We start from the raw sequence: 16,142 nt of genomic DNA, 5'->3' as shown, positions 1-16,142 counted from the left end.
AAAAAATTTAAATATTAACATTGTATTTTTATATTAGCATTGTATTTTTAGGCATACTACAAAATAGTTGTATTTTTATTTAATGCTCATTTTTTATTTTAAAACATAATATTTATTATTTTAAAAATAACCTAATTAAATAAAGCGGAATTATATTATTTTTATCTATTAATTACTTTTTATAATTTATATATTAATGTTATTATTTATATATTATTAATATATTTATTTATTTGATATATTTATATATTTACATTTTAAAAACTCTGTGATATTTCCAGGTTTCTATTTAAATATAATAATCTATCTACTGTATATATAAATATCTAAAAAAAAAAATCACATTTTAACTGTTGCATGAAAAAATACATATATCACCCAGTTGTATAAAATGGGCTAATCTTACTCACTTTGCTCGGTGGAGCTTCTGTTTTCTCCTCAGTTCTTCAACTTTTTTGGTCTTCTCTGCATTCTGCTCTTCCACCAGCTTCTTATGAGCCTGAACGCGCTTGTCGCGTTTTCGGACGAAGGCCACTAGTTGGCGCACCAGCTCGCTGTGCTCTTTCCTGGCCTTGTCCCTGGTTTTCTTGTTCTCTTTCTCCATGGCTCTCTTCTCCCAGCGGTTGGAGGCCTGTCGCGTGTCGTACTCCTCTTTCCATGCAAAGTTTTTGCGTGTACAGAAGCTCTGCCAGTAGCCATAGAATAAATGCACCACCTGAGAAACAAATAAAGATAATTATTTAGGGGAAACACAGACAAATGTAATAATACTATACAACTAGATTTTATGTATAGACTTCTTGGATGCTTCTTCCTTTTAACAAGATGAAGAGATTTTAGGGGACTTATACACTCATCCTCTGTTCATCTGCTTCTTGCAAGCCTCCACTGACGGCAAACACTCCAAAACATCCATTAGGTAAAGTGCAAGTACGAGCCACACCAGAATGGGAGATGGTTAAGATCATTTAAGATCCCTCAGGCCTAACTGGAGTGGGATGAACCTCAATGTTCAGACTCTGGAGATGCTGGATGCCTTGAACCAAATGTGAAGCTTTCCACTCTTTTAGCTAACAATCTGAAAAATGTTTTCAGAAATGAAAGAGTGCCATCCTGCTACCTGTAGTAGCTGAAAGAAGTATTTATAGATGGAATACTTTTATGTTCCATTTATCTAACAAGCTAATTATCCACAGTCTCATTTGGCTGTAAGGTCTAAAATGCACTAGAACTCTGATGCCATGTTTTAACACTCAAGTATTCCATCTTCATGGTATAAATACATATCTCTTTAACAAACACAATGCATACTCTCCTATCATCTCAAAATCTGTAACAAATTGATAATTACTGAGTTTTTGGTTCATCAACCAGCTCTTAGAGTCCATACATTTATTCTGTCTAAAGATTTGTTTAATTTTTTAGGGAATTAAATGATTCTGGTTCACTAAAAAGAACAGTTCAGAAGTCTGTAAGATTTTTTATATATGTTTTTTTAAAAGAAGTCTCTTAAGTCTAACCAAAGCTCAATCTATTTGATGAAAATGACAGTAAAAGAATAATATGAATTTTAAGCAGCCATTACTCCAGTCTTCAGAGTCACAGTTTTGTTTGGTTTTTCAATATTGACAACAGTTGTGCTTTATATTTTTGTGGAAAACTGTACTGTATGTTCCAGTGTCTACACACAGTGTCATAGTCACTCTGAGAGTCTCCAAATGAGGGAAACACGTCCTCCTCCTCCTCTTCCTCATCTTTACTGTGCTCCATCTCCTCCTTTACGATAGTCTCAAACACATTCCTGTATACAGTGTAAAAGCCCTACAGAGGAAAAAAAGAGAAAGAGTTTGCACTATTAAAACACAGAATACATGCATTTCCACAATAAACTGTCTGAATCTTTCCAAACATGAAAAGCATTTTCAACAAACTTCTACTGCCCTCCAGCGGTACAGGATGGTATAACAGACAGATATAGCTATGTAAGATAATACAAGACATAATAAATCAACATTAATAAATCAAAAATATACATAGAATATATAATATGAAATAAAATCTCTCATTTAGTTACAGATAAAATGTAATGGTAAAAGACATCTGTCTGACATATTTCACGCATTTAGAAGTGAACACCGATGAAAAACAAGAACATGTCTGATATGAGCGGACACGTGCATGTGTGGCTACTGGCTGACAAAAAAATGAATTTTAAATATTCACCTTTTCGTCATCTCCGTAACCTGAGTAGCAGGTGACAGTGAAGAACTGCAAGAGATCAATGCTGTCATCCTGGTACTCTCCGCTGACACCCCCTTTCAGCAGCGCCTCTCGGTGGTTATCATACCTTAAAACAAAAGTAACAGCCATATTAACATAAATAAATATTATAATAATTATTATTATAAAAATTTAATTAAATAAATATTAATGGGATTATATCAAAGGCTGTAATAGTAATTTTAGTCGAAAAAAGGCCAAATACTGAGTAGTATTATTGGTATTCTTAAAACATTACATAAATCCACCCCCAAAACAAAAATTGTAAGTGTTTTCTATGTGTGCCAGAAAACAAGTCATTTTTTATTTTTAAATGAGTAATAACAAATAACTACAGAAATAATTATTGTTCATTTGCAATAAAAGCTGGGATTTATATAGAAAAAAATGGCTATAAATTCCCTTTAACTGGAAAGCAATGACATACGCTGCAAAGTATACACTTTGAAATTTATATTAATATAATAATATTATTCATATTAGTATTATTGATCTGTTTACAATTTTCAACCCATTCCTGATGCATCCAATACTAATAAAAATCCACAGTTTTGACGAATCCTCATTTTTGTTACACAGCTAGAACATGTAGGTCAGTAGATTTAGCAACAACAACAACATTCAATACATCTCTGTCATTCCAAGCCCATATGCCGTTTTTCCACTGAACACAAAAGAAGAATTTTGAAGAAGCTCTTTTGTACAACAACAGTGGCCACTTCTGTCACGCTCCAAAAAAAAAAACACCACAAAGGTATCCATACCACCATATGGGAAATAGCTAAATTCACCTTCTTCTTTTAAATGGAAAAAATAACTGCAATATCAGTTTGGAATGACATGAGGATGAGAAAAAGGGTAAACTACTCATTTAACCAGCACCCCCATAAAGCCATGAGGTTGATTTTCATATAACTGAATTTCTGCAAACTTTTTTTTTTCATGGGAATTTTAGGTGTCCTTCCAAAAATGACACCTGATAATCAAGTAAGGAGTCCATATAATTAAAACCTATACTATGCATTGCACACCAAAATATACATGAAAAACATTCCAGAACTTAATATTCCAACTAAAAAAAATGTCACACAATATGTACATACAGTGCAACAGATATTTTGTTATTATTTATTTACTTATGTTTAGTTACTACAAACATGCCTTGCAATTTCTCAGTCCCAGAAAATATAATTGCGCTATAATAAACCGATTTGTATTCTGGATCGACTCTGGAGGGCAAGAAACAGAATTATTATTATTATTATTCATTTTTTAATGTTAAGTTTTGATACTATAAAGTTTCTTTGAATATGTGAATGAGATTTGAGAACACTTAATAACTTAAAATTTGGTCTGTTTCATAAAACTATGACTTCATAAAAATCTGAGTATAGCCCACATGTCTTCAATATAAAGATTGGCATGAAAAATCACTATCCACTTTTAGGCTATATCAATAACAATGGTTTACATGTTTTGCAAAAAATGTATCATGTTGTGGAAGAAAATATAGCTTTGCAACATCACAGCAGTGAACAAAATATTCATTTTCGGAAAGAAACCATAATTTTTAAGCATGTTCACACAGGGCAGGTAACATAAATAAAGCCTGAAGTAAAATCTCATTCATTTTGAACCAAGCTAGATATATTTCCAGGTATGGCGAACGCAGTTGTTGTTTATTGGAGATCTTACCAGGCTCTCTCCTGTGGATCACTCAGAACATCATACGCAGCCTGAATAAGTTTAAACTCCTCTGCAGCCTCCTCGGCGTTATCCAAGTTCTTGTCTAAAATCAAAATTTAAAAAAATATGAGCTGCATTATAACATAATTTGGTAACACTTTACTTGAAGGGGTGTGCATAAGACTGACATGGCACCTTCATAATCATGACATGACACATGTCATGAATATGAAGGAGGTTTTATGCATGTTTATGACAACTGTCATTAAGTGTAATTCGCTCAGTTATGTAATTTTTAATGCAAATATGACATTATTTGACCTAACCCTAACCTAACCCTTACCCCTAATCATAGCCCATAACAAAGACATCTCAAATAATGTCATATTTGCATTAAAAATTACATAACTGAGCGAATGACACTTAATGACAGTTGTCATAAACATGCATAAAACCTCCTTCATATTCATGACATGTGTCATGTCATGATTATGTAGGTGTCATGTCATGATTATGAAGGTGTCATGTCAGTCTTATGCACACCCCTTCAAGTAAAGTGTAACCCATAATTTCATGGTTAAAATGTTAGTCCTATAATCAACAGCAATTGACAGATCATCACTGAGGAATCGTTAAAAAACAGGCGACACCAACAGCCTTATTTATTAATATAGGACAATAACATCTATGAATTATCAGAGATCAGATTAAATCAAATACCTGGATGCCATTTCAAGGCTAATTTCCTATAAGCCTTTTTCAGGTCGTCGTCCGATGCGTCTCTTTTAACGCCCAACACCTCATAGTGACACTTCATCCTGGTCTGGGCTTGATGGAGATCCTACAAAAACTGAAAAGGCTGTGTTTTGAAAGCAACTGTCAATAACTAACGTTACAGTACACACGAAATGTCATCAATGTGCCCACGTGGATCACAAAACTAAAACTACAACAGCGCTAACCTAATATTACACTAAATATAATACATACAATACTATAATGAAGCAACTAATCGCGTTTATTCATCAACTTCTTGAACAGTTGACATTTTCAATCGATAGAAGAATCGGCGCGAAGCCGGTGTCGTGTGTGTAGCGGCGGCGCATGAAATTGATGTCACATACGAAACGCGCGCTGCTATTGGCTGAGAGTTGTAGCCTATGACTATGCACTTCTATATAAAATAGATACAAATATTATTTGTTTTTTATTTATTTATATGATATTTCCTTTGTGTGTGCATTAAAATATAGTAACGATTAAAATAACCTTTTTAGAATAAAATAATATTTCTGAACATATTCCATATATCTTTCCTAGTTCGCAGTAATCTGCTATGATTTTATTTAATAACCAATATGTTTGTAAGCATAAACATATGTGATATAACCTACATAACAGACATAAATTATTGATTAAATGACTGTAAAGGCTTATATAAACATTACACTAAATTGTCTCAGAAAGCCAACAGTGTAGGTTATTTTTGTTATTTCAAAATAAAGCATTAACTCAATACTGCTCTATTAATTTAAATTGAATGGGTGGGATTTATCAGTGGCCAACCTTTGAAACAATGTAAACCGCTATTTATTCCGAGCAGGAGTGGCTTATGTTTTTTTCTAAGCTACCTTAAGAGTTTGCATACAATTGACAAATGCTGGCTATTTTAATCTTTCAGGAGGACATATAGCTGCTGCCATAACGAGATCTGCTGTATGACTACATGTTATTATAGTCACGTTTTTTTCTGGATATCATAGCCTACCTTCTAAAGTAACATCATGAACTCTATGAGGGAAGTTGATCTGGATACATACAGTTTGTCTTTACTTACGGCAAAAGAAGACATCCTGAATCCACGCTCGTCAACAAACTGGTATGATGACAGTTTTTGTTTATTTGCTTATTTTGTTAAATCCATACGTAATTAATAGCAAATATAACTCGGATTCTTACAGTAAAAAAAAAAACGTAAAATGAATTAAAATTGTGAGCAGGATACGTGAAGCTGTTTTAAATTTAAAATATTGTTTTTTTTTAACCAAGAAATGTGTCTGACCATAGGACATAACTTTTAATGAAATAGCAAATGTTTTTACACAGCAATAATAAGTAATTAATAACAACAATAATAATAATAATAATACATGTGTAATGCATCAAAATATGATAGATCCTATACATAATATCCAATTTTGTAAAAGTGAAAAGTTGCTAGCAGAGGATGGTTTCGATCCATCGACCTCTGGGTTATGGGCCCAGCACGCTTCCGCTGCGCCACTCTGCTAGGCGGTGTATCACGGGCGCGTTTTGGGGTCTTGAAAAAAAGACAATTTTCCATTGCTCTTATTTAACTGTTTTAAGCTATTAATTACTCATAAACGCCGACAACCACATAAAACACTATACTCATCCTGAAATTCCTTGGAAAGAAAATAAATACTGTGAAGCTATTCCACTACACATATGGTTTTGCTTATATGTGTGTTTGTTAGGGAGATATTCAGTGTTCCTCAACGACCCCGTTTAAATTAATAGGACAAAAAAAATCACATTTAAAAGAATTAGGTCGAATTCCACAAAAATGTGATTTCGTTTTGAAGTTTCTTTTTTTTTTTTTGTCATTTCATCCAAATTTACTAACTTAGTCCAGTATAGACTTCAATGCTGCAGTGTCTTGATCTGATGATTTACATTTCAGAATGTCTGTCTTATCTTAATCACCAAACAACCCCTTCCCAGACCAATTTCCTCTGTAAATACCCCTGCTTATCTAAACTAGCATGTTTATCTGCAAAATCAGCCTGTATGACAAACTATCCTACAATCTGAGATGATAAACCTAAAGCAAGGAGGCGCGTGCGTGTGTGTGTGTGGGGGTCAAGCATCTGTTGAACATGGTACTTGAGACATGAGTGTGTCAGTGCAGGCAGGTGTGTTGAGGCAAGTTGGAGCTAAACTCTGCAGGACACCGGCCCTCCAGGACTGAGTTTGGACAGCCCTGGTTTTGACCATGCTGGGGGCTCAAATGCAGACATGCCTACAGGCAGAGCAGTTCCTGTTGTTCTGGCTACTGTTGTCACAGGAAACGTTTTAAAAGGGAGAATGTCGCCGCTGGAAGGACTTTTCAAAAGAAAGAATGTTGTTTGTTTATGAGCTAAAAAAAAAGTTTGTATGATTCTGAAATGTATTCAGTCAGTGTGTTCCTGATAAGAGAAACCTTTTGGATTTCTTTCCTGACTTTCAAACAGCATTTCATTTGATTTGATGTTAAACTCTAAGCTGTTTTTAAACCAAAGCCTCATTAAATTATTCAAACCATGTCCTAATTTCATCGTGTGTAGTTCAGATCTGTATTACATTATTTCGCTTTATCCACTTCAGGTAATCAGATATTTCAAATTTAATTTTAATAATGGATTCAAGCACATATTAAACAGAGATAGAAAGTGCCAGATGCCTTACAAAGGTGCTAGTCTGAAAAAGCAGGACTCTGCATCTTCGTTGCCTTCCTGTCTCTGTCATTTCCTCCGTTTTTTTTTTATTTTATATAATATAGTATGTAATAGTATGTGTATCTATAATAAAGCATAATGTTTTATGTTCTATACAGTACATTTAAGAGGTGAATAGGGTAAAAAATGTAACTAATAATTATCACTGTACTTTCCCCAGATTATTACAGTACAAGACAATCGTTTTCTGATATCCTGTGTTTAAATATTACATTCTAATTTGCATCAGTTTCCAGGACAGAAATCTGAACATTTGATTCTTGTTGCTATTTTAGAGTTAAAGGATTTAGATCTCTCTTTTGGTCACTCCATAAATCAGAAAATAGTCAACAGCCAGAAAAAATAAATTAAAACATTAGGAATAAAATGTTTTATATATCAGGTCAAACAATATATGAACAAACCACTCTGATAAAAACCTTCAAGATAAGGATATATATTGTAAGTGAAATCTACAGATGGCCAAAGTGTAATATTAAACTCTTAAATGTGTATTTTGGATATTTTATTTCACTAAAAAAGTCATGTTATAGAAGCCAAAAATCTCAAAACGGACCACTTTATGTAAAACACTGCTCCCTGTAGTGTCTTGCATTATTAAGTAACTTACAAAAAGTCACATGCATCACTACATAATAGTAACATAACATAATAGCACCCAAGCAGCTTAAATGTGTGTCTTACACAAGTTATATGTAACACGCTTGACAGTGTCTAGTATGCAGTCAAGAGCTTCAGCTCAAGACATTTGCGTAAGCTGCTTTTTTTTAATATAGCTCAAAGCCTAGAAGTTGAAAAATGTTTGGATTAACAGTCTATGCGATTATCCCTCTAGGCATTCAAGAATGACTGACATACTTAACATAGTGATTTCCAAGAACGACAGACATAACGGCTCCAGTGTCCAAATAACCAAATTCATAGATTTTTTGTTTGTAATGTTTCTAAATTAAGAGCTCAGGGTTGTACTTCACGTTACTGTATTTACTGTTGTATGTTCGGGCATTTTTGTCATGAGAATGTGGGAAAACTGCCCTTTTGTTTTTGGGTGTGAGCAGATTACAGAAGACCCTAGGGATCCAAGAAGGGTCCTTTATATGAGCGTCATTCACAGGAAATGGTGCCATTTGTGTCTAAAATTCGTTTTTATTTTCCCTGTTTAATTTACTATGCTGAACTTTCAATACATCCTATTGTCCCACCTTAGGCTGTCTATTGGATGTATAATATATGAATTCAAATAATGATAAAAGTATTTATCATCAATTGTTTTTGTGATATACTGACTTACATTTTGTATGCATTAAACACTAAAAGAAATCCAATCAATTAATCATACATACATACATACAAAGAACCAAAACTGAAACATCAGTACAAAAGCATTCAGATGCCTATAACTAAAATGTCAGAGAACTTGCCTAAATTGAGTTATCCATCTTAATGAAAAAAAGTGAAACTTTAATATTCCCTCTGACTGTTTTCTTCTATCTCTGTATACAGGGCTTTATTTACCTATGATGGAATAATGAACAGACTCAAACTGTCTGATTCTGGAGGTAAGAGCACAAAAAGCTTAATAAATAAGGTTTTATGTTTTGTGGGTTCGTTTATATGCTTGTTTTTTGAAGTAGGTGGATTGAAAGAGTTGACGGATAAACTTCACCCTAGACGGCCGCTTTATGGGATGTGCAGGGTGGGCAAAGCTCAACCCCGCATCGCTATGATATTATGGGTTAGTTCATCCTCCACACAGCTTAATGTAAAACAGTCTGATCTCTCTCCCTTTAACCAGTGTTTGTGGTCTCTCAGGTAGGAAATGAAGTGGATGAGTACCGCAGAGCTGAGTGTGCCAGTCATTTACCAGCAATCAGGGCCTTCTTTAAGGTAAAAGAGGACAGGGATTATGGGATGGCTTTAACTGTATTCTGATAACCTCAAAGCAACATAATTGTCATTCTTGTTTTGTGAATACATGAATACGTCTTTTAGATGTCTTGTTAGTTGGGCAGAGTTTTTTAAATAAAATAAAAATATAAAGACATAAAAACAAGGAAAAGCTTCTTTTGTCTGTTGCTATCATTTGTCTTTCTGATGCTTCAGGAAGTTCACATCTTTCTTCCTGCCCACACTTTGGATGAAATCACAGAGGAGAGGATCTGTACGCTGGCCTATAAAGCTGCAGTGGTGACGCAGGGGCCGAGAGGGAGACCTGGCCGCCGGACAGAAGTCAGACAGGCCATTGTGGTATGAGATCATGACCATTTCTTACTACAAGGCTTTATTAATACTAAATGATTAAGTTGTTTTGAGAAGTACAGTAAAGCCAGTCAGACAATTAAGCTCTATAAAAATCAGGAAAATGGTAAACAAATCAAACTGTCTCCTTACTATTTCCAGGGCACTAATTACAAGCGAACAATTGCAGCTGCAGAGATCCAGAGAGATTATTTTTGGGCACAAGCGGAGGTACGGAGTGAGTTTTTATGTTTCCTTTTTTGTTGTTGTCTATTATTCTTTTTTAGAGTTGATATTATCAAGTATGAATGTTACGGTATATATTTGTGACCCTGGAGCACAAAACCAGTCTTAAGTCGCTGGGGTATATTTGTAGCAATAGCCAACAATACATTGTATGGGTCAAAATTATTGATTTTTCTTTTATGCCAAAAATCATTAGGATATCAAGTAAAGATCATGTTCCATGAAGATATTTTGAAAATTTCCCACCATAAATATATCAAAACTTAATTTTTGATTAGTAATATGCATTGCTAAGAACTTCATTTGGACAAATTTAAAGGCAATTTTCTTTTTTTTAAGATTTTGTTGTACCCTCAAGTTTCCAGATTTTCAAATAGTTGTATCTCGACCAATATTGTCCTAACCTACCAAACCACACATCAATGGGAAGCTTATTTATTCAGCTTTCAGATGATGTAAAAGGATAAAAAAAAATTAAGAATGAAAAAAAATGGATCTTTATAATTGGTTTTGTAGTCAAATGTAACAAAGAATAAATCACATGCTGCTGTCATTTACCACTACACCTCAAAAAATAAAATAAAATAAAATAAAATTTGTTATGTTTCTCGATTATTTTAACATTTTATTATTATTATTAATAATTATTATTATTAACACATGGCATGACATAAAATTTATTATGATCTTACTATAGAATAGTTACGATAGAATTTGAACTAAGTAACAGCAACATTAACTTTATTTTTCTCTAAAAAAAATTTAAAATGTCCATTTTTAAAAATGTCAAAATTTAAAAACAATACAAAAACAGACAGAGGTTAGTTTCTTACTGTATTTTCCAGAGAGAAGAGGAGGAAAGGAAAAAGGAGGAACAGCGGAGGGCAGCAGAGGACAGGAGGCAGAGAGAGAAGGAACAATTGCTTCAGGAAAGGAGAGATGCAATAGAGAGAGAGAGGAGGATGAATGAAAAAGAACATAAAATAAAGGAGCAGAGGTCAGTCAAACATTCTCATGCATGCATGCATGCAAAAAGTTCCCAAAGGTCAAAGGTGAGCTTTTTTTTTTTTAATAGGAGAAGACAGGCGCAAATGGAGGCAGAGGCCCAGAAACGGGAGAACATAAAATGGGTATGATTAAATTGTGTGTAAATTGTGTAAAATGTGTGCTTGCACGTATATATTCATAATTTATATTATATCCCAGGAGCACGAGGAAAGGGAGCGTGAAGAAGAGGAAATTAGAGCTAGATATTCACGCTCTCAATCAGAGGAAAAAGCTGCGGTTAGTTCTGTCAATTAAACCTGCACTAAACCCACTCTTGTAAATATGTGCCCTGTGATCTTCATGCTGTGATATAATACTGTTTATGGCCATCAGGAGGCAGCAGCTCTGGTGTCGCAACGTGCTGTAAACCCCAGAGAGTTTTTCAGACAACTGTCCTTCTCAAATGTCCACACAGCCTCCAGTCCCAGCTCCACATCTCCAGGTAAAGTGTAACACACTGAGAACCAGCATGTGTTTCCATCGACTGAAACGGCCACATAATCTTCCCACAAACAAATATTTTATGCGTTACATTTGAGAACTTATATTAAAATCCAACGTAATTTATTTTTGCATTTTTATGGCATCCGTAAAGGCCATACATTTTCAATTTGTTAGCATTTACCACAGTTGCTGTATTAGCTATTATAAAATGACAATGAACAATAGGCTACATTAACAGCATTATCTAGGTTAATGTTTCAGAAGGATCTTGTGACACTGAAGCCTGGATTGATGATGCTACAAAAAAATTCAGCTTTGCATCACAGGAATAAATTACATTTTAAAATATATTAAAATAGAAAACAGTTTAAATTGTAATAACATTTCAGAATATTACTGTTTTACTGTACTTTTTTGATCAAATAAATAGAGCCTTGGTGAATTTTTTTAAATAGTAAAATAAATAAATATAAAAAAATCATACTTAAGACTACAGACTTTTGAACAGTAGTGTAGATTAACATGAAATCTAATGAACATTAACGTAGAATAATGCTGTAAAAAAATATGTTACTTCATAATTAATGCATTAAGTAATGTTAGCAACTAAAACGTATTGGGATCTGTTGTCAGTTATGTAGATATATAGTGAATAGAATTCACAGTAATCAGTTCATACATTCGATTTTTTAATAAAATGTTTTCATATCAGATGGCGTGAGCAGATGTTCAACATCAAAAAAATAAACAGCGTGTACAACAAATCTGTCTACACATCAAGTGACGCAAGTAATGTGATGCAAATTACTGCCACTTGACGTGTAGACAAATTTGTTGATTATAATGACAGTAGACTAGTTTTGTTTTGTAACCGCACTTTTCATATTTTAGTAGCCTACAGTTTGTTTCAAAATCTCTTTCTCTTTTTTTGTAGTCAGGAGTCCCTATAGACGACTGCATCGCAGTCAGACGGACAATATCTTCAGTTTCAATGAATCACCTTCTTCTACACCTACATCTCCATACAGATCATCAATGGTATCACCTTACTTTCCATCGACTCCCACATCCCGGAGCCCAATCCTTTTCACTAGCACTATAGCTTCCTCGCTTCAGAATGGTGCAGTGGTATCTACCAAAAGCCAGATCCAGCTATCTTCACCTAAGACGATGGAGCCACGGCTCCAAACTCAACCATCACCTACAACTGATGCAACTGCATCTGAAATCAAAACTCCTATTAGTGATATACTAGACAGTCTGGTCTTTTATCCACCTCCACCAACCCCTGAGCAGCTCCAACCAGATGAATCAGAGATAGTGGACGAGTTTCCTCCACCTCCCTCTGGTTTTGAGAATTCACCTGAACCATCTGTGGACCAGCCTGAGACACTTGACGACCCCTTAGACCCTATTCTTCCTCCATCATGTGTTTTGGTACCTGAGCCACCCACCAGGCCACTTCCTGCTCTGCCCGTTGCTCCACGAATGCTGAAAGACCTGGAAGCGGAGAGGGATTTTACTGCTCGGGCATTGGTTATATCTACGGTTGAGGAGGAGGAGGATGAAGGGAATGGAGAAAAAGAGATGAAATATGAGGGGAAAGATGCAGTAGGGAAGGGAGGTGGAGATCAGAGAGTTGAAACTGGAGAGAAGAAGAACAGAGGACAGGAGGAACATGATGGCATGACTATGGAAAAACACAAAAGTGAAAAAGAATCAAATGGTAAAATGATGGAGAGATATGAGAGTGGAAAAGATGGGAAAATGTTGGAAGAATGTGAGAGCGAAGAAAAACAAGATGGAAACATTATGGAAGAACATGAGAGTGAAGAAGATAAAGTTGGGAAAATTGTGGAAGAATTTGAGAATGGGAAAATTATGGAGGAACAAGAGAGTGAAAAAATAAGGTTAGAATGTCTGCCAGAAAAAGAGCAGGATAGGGAAATTACAGAAAAACATGAGGAAGATCGAAAATATCTGGAAGAACAGGAAAATGAAAAAAACATAGAAGAATATAAGCAAGATGGGAATGTTGTGGAAGCATTTGACAGTAAAAAGGAACAAGACAAGAAAAACATGGAAGTATTTGTGACTGAAAAAACACAATGTGGGAAAATGATGGATGAACGTGGGCAAGAAAATGAGCAAGATGGGAAAATCGTAGAAAAATGTGAGGAAGAACATGACAATGAAAAGGAAAAACTGGGGAAATGTATGGAAGAACTTAAGGTTGAAAAAATACAAAATGCAAAAATGATGTTACAGTATATAAGAGAAGACGAGCAAGATGCGAAAATTGCGGATGCATTAGACAATGAAAAAGAACAAGACAAGAAAAGCCCGGAAGTATCTGAAACTGAAAAAACACAATATGCAAAAATGATGGAAGAATGTGAGCAAGAACATGAGCAAGATGGGAAAATTGTACAAAAAGATGAGGGAGAACATGAGAGTGAAAAGGAACAAGCTGGGGAAATGATGAAAGAACAGGAGGTTGACAAAATACAAGATGGGAACATCATGGAAGAACATGAAAGTGAAAGGCAAGAAAATGAGGAAGGTGGGAAAACTGCAGAAAAATGTGAAGAAGAATATAAGAGTGCAAAAGAAATTGATGGAAAAATGATGGAAGAACATGGAAGCAAAGAAAAACGAGATGGGAAAATTATGGATGCATTTGACAGTGATAAAGAACAAGATGGGACATACATGGAAGTATTTGAGACTGAAAAATTACAATATGCGACAAGGATGGAAGAATGTGGGCAGGAAAATGAGCAAGATGGGAAAACTGATGAAAAACATAGTAAAAATCTGGAAGAACATGAAAGTGAAAAAGAAGAAGGTTGGAAAGTTGTGGAAGTATTTGTGACTGAAAAAACACAATGTGGGAAAATTATGGATGAACGTGGGCAAGAAAATGAGCAAGGTGGGAAAATCGTAGAAAAATGTGAGGAAGAACATGAAAGTGAAAGGCAAGAAAATGAGGAAGGTGGGAAAACTGCAGAAAAATGTGAAGAAGAATGTAAGAGTGCAAAAGAAATTGATGGAAAAATGATGGAAGAACATGGAAGCAAAGAAAAACTAGATGGGAAATTTATGGATGCATTTGACAGTGATAAAGAACAAGATGGGACAAACATGGAAGTATTTGAGACTGAAAAATTACAATATGCGACAAGGATGGAAGAATGTGGGCAAGAAAATGAGCAAGATGGGAAAACTGTAGAAAAACAGTAAAAATCTGGAAGAACATGAAAGTGCAAAAGAAGAAGGTTGGAAAGTTGTGGAAGTATTTGAGACTGAAAAAATACAATATGTGAAAATGATGGAAGAATGTGGGCAAGAAAATGAGCAAGATGGGAAAACTGTAGAAAATCATGAACACGGGAAAAGTTTGGCAGAACATGAAAACGAAAATCAACAGAACTGCAAAATGATAGAAGACTGTGGGATTGAAAAAATACAATATGGGAACATCATGGAGGAACATGAAAGTGAAAACAAACAAGATGGGATGATTGAAAACCAACAGGACATACAGAACCAAGATAAGGAACGAATGTCACATGTGGATGTAGATAAAGCAGTGAACGTGACTGTGCTCAGGAAGGAGGAATCATACACAGAGATTATAAAGAGGGATGGGACAACAGAAGTAGGTTTCGAAAATGAGAAGAAACCTTTAATCCAAACAGAGGAGGCTGACACAGTTTTTTCCCAGCATGCACCACTCTTCCCAGAATCGCATGCTACAGAGCCATCTCCAGTCAATGACGCATGTATTCCTGAAAGTATTTCAACCACTCGAGATAAAAACGAGTCACAGATGTGTTCAACTCGTACCTCATCCCTCTTATGTATGCAGAGCTAGAAAAAAAATTATTTTAAAGGAACAGTTCACCCAAAAATGAAAATTGCTGAAAATTTTACATCTAAGATGTAGATGAGTTTGTTTCTTCATCAGAATAGATTTGGAGAAATTTAGCATCGCATCACTTGCTCAGCAATGGATCATTTTCAGTGAATGGGTGCCGTCAGAATGAGAGTCCAAACAGCTGATAAAAACATCACAATAATCCACCAGTAATGAAGAAGACCCCAGTCCATCAACTAACATCTTGTGAAGTGAAAAACTGCATGTTTGTAAAAAAAAAAATAAAAAAATCCATCAAGGTGTTTTAACTTGAAACTGTTGCTTCTGGCCAAAATATGAGTTTATAATCCATAATAAAGCTTCCTACAATGACAAAGTCCGTCACCTTTTGTCCTCTCACATCAAAATCCACTGATACATACTGTAGCACTGTTTTGGACTGTTTTTGCTTGTAAAATGTGCTTGGTCTGTGCATGTTTCTCTCCTGATTCAGACGAGACACCCTTTTCACTGAAGAAAGAAAAATTATGGATAGAGGACTTGTATTTATTACAAAAACGCAGATATTCACTTTACAAGATTAATAATTGATGGACTGGAGTCATGTGGATACAGTGTACATGTTGCTACAGTGCAAATCAGGGTTATTATTGTTAACTATAACTTGAAATAAAATAAACATTAACTGAAATAAAAAATAAAAAAAATAAAAACTATTTCAGCTTGTTGCTAAGGCAACATTTCTCATTTTAACTTTGGTTAATTTTATGTAATAAAACAACAGAAAAACTAAAACGGGATAC

General features: G+C 34.7%; 2 protein-coding genes and 1 non-coding gene across 5 annotated transcripts in view; 1 reads left to right on the top strand and 2 right to left on the bottom strand.

Moving 5' to 3' along the window:
- LOC107662120 (dnaJ homolog subfamily C member 21-like) overlaps window positions 1–5,081 on the bottom strand; it is an 11,048-nt gene extending 5,967 nt beyond the window's left edge. For 2 of the 3 annotated variants that reach the window (XM_016452032.1, XM_016452047.1), the window contains exons 1-5: window positions 4,687–5,081; window positions 3,976–4,069; window positions 2,224–2,347; window positions 1,690–1,821; window positions 411–715 (exon numbers count right to left, since the gene is read on the bottom strand). In XM_016452032.1, the coding sequence (XP_016307518.1) occupies window positions 411–715; window positions 1,690–1,821; window positions 2,224–2,347; window positions 3,976–4,069; window positions 4,687–4,783 (752 nt within the window). In that variant the 5' untranslated portion in view covers window positions 4,784–5,081. The remainder of the gene's footprint in view (window positions 1–410; window positions 716–1,689; window positions 1,822–2,223; window positions 2,348–3,975; window positions 4,070–4,686) is intronic. The other variant, XM_016452038.1, reaches the window with a different exon arrangement.
- Window positions 5,082–5,654: 573 nt separating this feature from the next.
- LOC107662679 (drebrin-like) lies at window positions 5,655–14,702 on the top strand. Its single transcript, XM_016452759.1, has 12 exons — window positions 5,655–5,845; window positions 8,988–9,043; window positions 9,116–9,219; window positions 9,297–9,371; window positions 9,588–9,731; window positions 9,885–9,953; window positions 10,814–10,965; window positions 11,044–11,098; window positions 11,175–11,252; window positions 11,349–11,457; window positions 12,394–13,644; window positions 13,993–14,702. Exons 1-12 carry the CDS (start codon window positions 5,751–5,753, stop codon window positions 14,700–14,702), a joined length of 2,898 nt encoding a protein of 965 aa, XP_016308245.1. The 5' UTR covers window positions 5,655–5,750.
- On the bottom strand, window positions 6,185–6,256 carry trnam-cau (transfer RNA methionine (anticodon CAU)). The gene has a single exon. It is a non-coding gene; the product is annotated as a tRNA-Met (tRNA).
- Window positions 14,703–16,142: the final 1,440 nt, after the last annotated feature.

The sequence above is a fragment of the Sinocyclocheilus anshuiensis genome, unplaced genomic scaffold, assembly GCF_001515605.1.
Source record: "Sinocyclocheilus anshuiensis isolate Anshui unplaced genomic scaffold, SAMN03320099.WGS_v1.1 scaffold457, whole genome shotgun sequence".
Taxonomy (NCBI): domain Eukaryota; kingdom Metazoa; phylum Chordata; class Actinopteri; order Cypriniformes; family Cyprinidae; genus Sinocyclocheilus; species Sinocyclocheilus anshuiensis.
Note: the sequence above shows the minus strand (reverse complement) of the source record. Positions and strands in the feature narration are given on the sequence as shown.